The sequence below is a fragment of the Peromyscus leucopus genome, chromosome 1 (genome assembly GCF_004664715.2).
Source record: "Peromyscus leucopus breed LL Stock chromosome 1, UCI_PerLeu_2.1, whole genome shotgun sequence".
Lineage (NCBI taxonomy): Eukaryota > Metazoa > Chordata > Mammalia > Rodentia > Cricetidae > Peromyscus > Peromyscus leucopus.
The window spans coordinates 73,404,046-73,411,787 of record NC_051063.1 but is presented as its reverse complement, the minus strand read 5'-3'; the positions used below and the strand labels follow the sequence as shown (position 1 = coordinate 73,411,787).

Sequence of the window (7,742 nt, the reverse complement as noted above, 5' to 3'; positions counted from 1 at the left end):
CTGGTTTTTGTCAATTTGAAACAAGCTACAGTCATCTGGGAAGAATGAATCTTAACTGAAAAAAAAATGTATCCATCAGATGGCCCTGTAGACCAACCTGTGGGACATTTTCTTGATTAATGATTGATGTGGGAGGGCCCAGCTCACTCTGGGTGGTGCTCCCCCGGGCAGGTGGTCCTGAGTTCTGTAAGAAAGCAAAGCCAGTGTTTTGTTATGGCCTGTGCTTCAGGTCCTGCCTCCAAGTTCCTGCCCTGCTTGAGTTCCTGCCATGACTTCTCCCAGTGATAGACCATAAGCTGCAAGATGAAATAAACTCTGTCTACCCCCAGTTGCTTTGGGTCATGGTGCTTATCACAGTAATAGAAAGCAAACTAGAACAGGCCAGTGGAGGAATTCAGACTGTAGAGCAAGCAATCATAACCAAGGCAGAATGTACTGAGTGTTGTTAAATGCACCCGCTTAATGAGTGCTATGGGAAGTAGAAGATGGAGTAAGTGTAGGTAGCTGAAGACTAATAGGGAAGTTCAAGGAAAGGAGAGAGGTAGGTTGTGGGCCCTGAGTGATAAATAGGATTCTAGAGGCCTCTTGCATTGGGGACAGCCATATGCTACAGGAAATGATACCCTAGGGAGGCTCTAGACTCCGCCTAGCTTCTCTACCCTGAGGGCCTAGAGGCTTCTATCTGCCAGGCCTGGTGCCAGCCCACTGTTTAGCACTGACTTCCAGCTGTTCTAAAGGAATGTACCTTTAGGTCAAATCACTCTTGCTCCTCAGAGCAAACACTCAAGACGCCAAAGCAAATGTGTTGCTGTGCCCTGTTCTGGATGCCTGCCAATTAAGCTGGAGAAGAGCATCAAGCTGCCAGGCCACTCCCACCAGGGAGCCTGGAGAGAATATAAGGCTGGAACTTGAGGCTAGCCAGTAGCTGGAAGCCCTCCCAACATGGGCCGCCACGCCCGCCTACTTTGGCTGCTGTTCTTCCACGGCGTGATTCTACCTGAAGCAGGTACCCAGCCAATGCCCCAGGGCTCTTTACACAGCTAATGCCTTGTGACAAACTGGAAAGAGAAAGTGTGGTTCTATCTGTCCCCTGTCCTCTGATGTACCAGCTTAAAAGTAAACAAGGGAGGGGTTGCTCTGTTTAACGTAATCCGACCGCTGGTGAGACGCCGTTGCGGAGATGAGCTGCACACCACCTTGATCCGTTTTATGGAAGCTGAGTCAACTATTTCATGGGAGATTTGTTTTCTGTGAACAAAGCATCAGTCAGTTTATTGTTCTCATAGACTGTGGCTCTGTTTATAGGATTTCTGGAGGGAAACAGAGAAGAAGGGCTATTTATTGGCCAAGATGAGCCAGTGAGGGACTTTGAAGTGTTCTTTGGTTCATGTGTTCATATCTTGGTGTATAGCGCTCACTAAGAATATTGAACCATAGTTGGCATTTCTTTTCTAGTGTTGGATGGATCTGGAAAATGTCCATAAAAACATCCTGGCTTGAAATACTGGATATGACATAAAATTATCAGAACTTGGCTTAGAAAGATTTCTTTTCTGAAAAATCTGTACTTTATGAAAACCAGGTCGATCCCTTTGATATTCTTGGTTTTTAAATGTGTATTCTCTACTAGTCTGCTTAAGGAACTTTTAACTTGAGACTAAACTAACTTGAAATATTAAAAAAAAAATCATGATTATTTTTATCATCGTTCAGTGGCTTTGGGGAAAAATATTAAAATCTTTTATTGTTTAGTTTTCTCACTTGCATATAGATGAGAAAGTAAACAAATGAATATTTGGAAATATTCATAGAAACAAATAACTTGATTATAGATAATTGTATGCATATGTTCATGAAATATTCCCACTATTGAAAAACAGATAAGTTGTACTAGGGCGTAAGGAAGACTTAAATGATTTCTCGGGTGCGTTGTGTCTTCTTTTTAGTCTACATGTCCTATAATATTTGAGCCTGGGAGTGCAGATTAGAGACACAAAGATCTAGAGCAGCAGTTCTCAACCTGGGGGTTGAAGGACCCTTTCATAGAGGCCGTCAGAAAACATAGTTATTTACATTATCATTCATAACATTAGCAAAATTATGATTATGAAAATACTTTTATGGTTGGGGTCACCACCATGCGAGGAACTGTATTAAAGTGTCACCGCATTAGGAAGGCTGAGAACCATTGTTCTGGAGCATTCAAGCTCTGGTGAGCACTTTCCAGCCCTAAGAACTTGGAGCAAGTTTTGAATCCCCATGCTGCTGTGCCCTCTCCTACAAAAGGATATGATATATGAGGCATTCAGGTAGATTTAATAAAATGATGTTAGTCAAAGTTTTGGAAGGGTCCCTCAGACACAGAAAATGCTCAATCAATCTAACTGCTGTTATAGATGCTCTGTGTTACAAATTATACATCTCAAATGAAGAAATAAAATTGTTGAATCTCAGACGCAGAATGTGACACTTAGCCATAACAACTCCATTCTCTAAGTTCCCCCAAGCAATCAGGATAGTCTCCCCTTTCAATATTTGAGTGGCTCTTTTCTTTCTTTCTTCTCTGTTAGTAGTGTGTGTTTTTCTGTGTGGGCATGTGCACCTGAGTACCGTGCCCACAGAAGCTAGACAAGAGGTGAGATCCCCTGGAGCTGGAGGTGTGGGCAGTTGTGAGCAGCTCAGTGCATGTGCTGGGAACTGAACTCAGGTCTTTGACAAGAGCAGTCTATGCTCTTGACTTCTGAGTCACCCCCCCCAACCCCTCAGTAGTGATTTTCAAGTAATAGATTTAACTTTCAAAATATAGCAGAAAAGTAACTTTTCCTTATTTTCTCCATGAATAACAAGCTATGTTGTTCATGGTAAACACTGAGGATCTGTGAACTATGCCATTGGTATGTGGGAACCGATGGGGTCTCCGGGCACATAAGAACTTTGGGAATGTGCTGGGAGAACTCAGAGGTCTGTTTCGTCATTTTAGCTCCACTGTGGCAAAGACGATGCTGAGGTTGAGTGTATTCAAAGGGATAGTGTTGGCGCTGGGGATGCCAACCCTAAGCGCGGGTGAAAGTGACTCCTGACCCAATCCAGAAGGTGCCCAGTGAGATCTAGCCCTAGCCACAGTGGGGGCTACTTTTGGGAAGTGCTCCTGAGGTATGACCAGGTCTTGGTCCTAACTTTCCCTGAGTCCCACCTTCCATCCCACTGAAACTCAAGTCTCGGTAAGAAAAGTCTGTCTCCGTGACGGCTGTGATTCCGCACCGGTGGAAGCCGGCCACAGCCTTCCGCTCTCTCCTCTGCCTTGCTTCCGTCCACTTTGAACTTTGCTGGCGTCCCACTAAGCGCTAGAGCTGTCTGCCATGTTCAGCAATCACACTGCTCTGTGGCTTCATGCGGCGGCACAGCTCCTAGCGCCACGGAGACCCCGCTTAAAGACGCTGAGGACATGAACGGAAAAGCAAGACCATTGTACCCTGAGCCCCCTCTGCCCACGAGTCCCTCCCAAAACAAAATGAAGAGGATTACGAGTGTTTTGTTTTGTTTTTTTACCCGTCTTCTGCAGATCTAAGGCTATTTAAGCAGCTCAGCAGACCTGGTAGACACCATTTGCAAGTCCCAGTTATCAGCGGGGCTGGTTTTACCTCTAGCCCCTGGTGCCCCCTTTATCTCTGCACCCTTTGCAACCTTCCTGTCCCCGCCCGTGCCCTTGCTGCATCTCTCCGCTGACATGTGTAAGTCATTTACAGCTTTCAGGCGGGGGAGCTCTTGAGCCTCCAAGAACCAAGGATTAGTCACATGATATGGCGCAATAGGCTCCTAAAGATTGCACCAGAGCCTAATAGACAATGGGGCCAGTGTGACCTTCCAAGAACAGCCACCCAGGGACACAGTCCAACTCCCCGAAGGTCATGTACCGATAGAAGAGATTTATGGAGCTTGCAGATCTCTGGAGCCTTGGGTGTTACTGGGGCAATTCACATGAAAAGTCCAAAGGACAACTTGGTGGCCACCTAAGAGGGCTGTTGCTGGAGATGTAGTGTAGGCCAGTTCTAACACAGTGGGTAAATCCCCGCCTTGGGACTCAGGCGCTGTCTGATGACATCCGTAGCCTTCGAGTTGGTGGGAGCTAGTGGTCTGCTAAGAATATATTCCAGAGTTTATCTGATATTCAAAAAGCATGCTGGGTCCAATGCAGAAGGTGGGTGATAAATGGCTGTTAGGAGATTACAAATAGCTCAGGATGGTTTTGATTCTTGATCTGCAACCTTCCGACTGTTCACAGTCACGAAGTTCTAGCCAGCCTTGTGGTCTCTTCAACACAAGCGTCCTTATTTTTCTGGAAGCTTCAGCTCACAACACTCTCCAACTTAAATAGGAAAACAGTCTCTACAAGGCCACTGTGGCCGACTGACTCTCCTTCTAGCTAGGCTGCTGAAGGGTGCCCACCTGCTGTCCCATGCAGCTCTGGTCAAATGCTAAGCAAATGTCACCTACCCTGCTGAATGCAATGAGGACCTGGGATATCAATACTCACCCTTACCAAACACTCACACATACATTCACACAAACTGTCTTAGTTGGGGTTCTACTGCTGTGATGAACACCATGACCAAAGGCAGCTTGGGGAGGAAAGGGTTTATTTATTTCATTTAGAGTTCCAAATCACAGTTCATCATTGAAGGAAGTCAGGGCAAGAACTCAAACAGGGCAGGAACCTGGAGGTAGGAATGGATGCAGAAGCCATGGAGGAGTGCTGCTTACTGGCTTGTTCAGCCTGCTTTCTTATAGAACCCAGGACCGCCAGCCCAGGGATGGCCTCACCCACAATGGACTGGGCCCTCCCCCATCAATCACTAATAAAGAAAATGCCCTGCAAGTCTGCATACAGCCCAGTCTTACAGATATAAGTTCTCAGTTGAGGCTCCCTCCTCTCAGATGATTCTAGCTTGTGTCAAGTTGATATAAGTAGCCAGCATGCGCGCACACACACACACACACACACACACACACACACACACACACACACACCCTCACTTTCTTTTACATATACTCACACATAATCATTCATTCACATCCACACACTCACACATACACATTCATCATACACAACACCACAATTGACCAACTTACTTCAAACACTTTCCTCCACATCCTCTTCCTAAAGGAACCTTGCCTTGTTGTCCCATCCACTGTTCTCAATCTTATCCTCCTTCCTGGGGTACCTGTTATCTCCTTGCCCACTCCTCCTTAAATCTTCCTGAATTCCTGGCTCCTTAACTCATGTCTCCAACCAATACTTCCCAAACACTGGGAATCAAACAGGCCAGACACCATTTGTCCCCAGTGCTGGCTGCCCTGGGGTTCTGTAGAAGAGGCGCGGGGACAGCTTCGGGCTGGGATGCAGAGTTGCGGTGTGTCTTACCCGAGACTGGGAGATTGTCAGTGTTCCATATGAAAGATCAAGAGCTGGTGTAGCTCAGTGGTAGAGTACAGGCTTGGCCTGTGTGTGGCCCTAGGTTCGGACCCCAGCAATAGAGTCCCTCTCCCATACAGAGACTGCAGCTGGGCCCAGTGGTGACCACCTGTTATAGCATCCAGGAGGTTGAGGGGGGACTGTAAATCCAAGGCCAATCTGGGCTGTTTGGTGAGACAATGACTCAAAGAACAAGCAGACAGAAGGTTTAATCCTCCCTGCTGTGGAGCCCCTGGAGGTCACTCTTTCCCACGGCCAGATTCTGGCCACATGGTCACAGATCCTTGCTCCCCTCACCTCCTAACCCTAGTCTACCCAACTCCTTCCCGGCATTATCTTTTTAAAGGAATGTGATGGCTAGCCTTTCTTTACAGAGCTGATGGAAGCTGTTGGTTAGCATCTGTGAGCTCAGGTACTTCTTCCTTGGCCCTGTGGCCTGCCTCACCTCACACTGGCCCCTCTGATCACTTCCCCCAGTGGTTCAATCTGCTTCCTGACCTTTGCCAATCATCTCTAATCATAATACCCATCCAGGTCTCCAGCTTTCCGGTGTACTCTGCCCAGCACCAGCCCTACACTCCAAGCACAGAACTCAGCCCTGTGGCTGCTCTGAACCTGTCTTCTCCCTCCCCTCCGTCAGTCAGTCCCCTCCCTGGCACCTGGGGCAGCTCTTTCCCACTCTTCCTTCCATTCTCCTGCAGCCAGGAATCTGTTCCTCCCTTCCCACCTCTATCCTCTCCCACCTTGAAGTTCAACCTGTTTCTTCAACACCTTTGGCTTAACACTAAAACCCCTCCCCAACCTGCCTCCACTTACCCTCCGGCGCTACTCAATATTCCACTGACCACACTTTAGATTGCCAGCACAGCAGACTTCACAGCCTCAGGAAATGTATTTGAAGAATATGACTGACTATTACTAGGGACAAAGTGGTCCTCCTGCCCATTCTCACTCATACGAACAACTTGTCTGGGATCCCAGGTTTGGCAATGGGCAAAGGGAAAATAAGGCCCATTTTATAGGCATGAAAAGCTGCATTTGAAACTGCCTTGTTTGGGGAGTCAACTCTTTGAAAGCTTGCCGGGTGTCTCCTCCATGTCCCCTGGGCCACTGGTTCACTGGTTATCTGAGGGAACAGACGATGTCTGTGTGGATGGCATCCCAGGGACCTTGGTGCTTGGCTTTCTTGTTTGTAGCATGTATAGCAAAGAGCACCTTTGGGTCAATTTGTGTTATCTCAATCAGTTTGCCCCCTGGAATCTACACCACAGCCAACAGCTGAGAGTCGGCCTGCTCTGGATGGCTGGAAAGCTGTGTTTGTATGTGGGAATTTTAATAGTTCAAGAGAAGAGCTAGAGGAGGACTGGATGAGCTTTCTTTTTTGGAAAGAACAACCTACCAATGAGACGGGGGCTGGGAAGGAAGCCGTGGTCTAATTACAGAGGGTTTTTAAGCCCAGGCTAAGAACTTCCACCTTTATCGAGTAGATAATTAGGACCTAGTACTGTCATCAAAATGATGCTAATGTGCCTTTTTTTATGAGTAGGCAGGTGACATGGACTAAGAGAAATTAAATTAGGGAAAGTGATTGAAAGAATGGCAGTTCACACAGACAGATAGATAGACACACAGACACACAGACACACAGACAGAGACACATACACACACACACACACCCTTCCTTGCTCTGATGGCCATGTGTTCATACAGCAGCAGTAGAGATCCTTCCTTCCTTCTTTCCTTCCTTCCCTCCTCTATCCCTCTCTCCCTCCCTCCTTCCCTCCCTCCATCCCTCCCTCTCCCTCCCTCTTATCTATCTCCCTTCCTTCCTACTTTCCTTCCTTCCTCCCAGTCTTCATCCCTCTGTCCTTCCTTCCCTCCATATCTCTTCCTCCCTCCTTCCCTACCTACTTATCTCCCTCTTTACCTCCCTCATCTCTTTTCCTTTCTCTCTCTCTCTCTCTCTCTCTCTCTCTCTCTCTCTCTCTCTCTCTCCCCAACCCTCCTGTGACCACCTACTATCCAGGTCACTTTGCTGGACTTAACTTTCAAAATGTTGAATCTAGGTTTGGTGGCACACTCTTTTAATTCCAGCAGCTAGGAGGCAGAGGAAGGCAGATCCTTATGAGTTTGAGGCCTGTCTTGTCTACCTAGAGTGTTCCAGGTCAACCATGGCTCCACAGTGAGATCTTGTTTCAAAAGAGAGTAAAGGCCTAAAATATACACCAAGATGTAATATTATTAATGAAAAGTAATTGGTGCCAGGTAT

At 47.1% G+C, this 7,742-nt stretch overlaps 1 protein-coding gene across 1 annotated transcript in view; it reads left to right on the top strand.

Moving 5' to 3' along the window:
- The first annotated feature begins 919 nt into the window (after nt 1–919).
- The window catches only part of LOC114695348 (deleted in malignant brain tumors 1 protein-like), a 113,725-nt gene continuing 106,902 nt past the window's right edge, over nt 920–7,742 (top strand). The window contains exon 1 of the mRNA XM_037209865.1: nt 920–1,006. Within this exon, the coding sequence (XP_037065760.1) occupies nt 943–1,006 (64 nt within the window). The 5' untranslated portion in view covers nt 920–942. The remainder of the gene's footprint in view (nt 1,007–7,742) is intronic.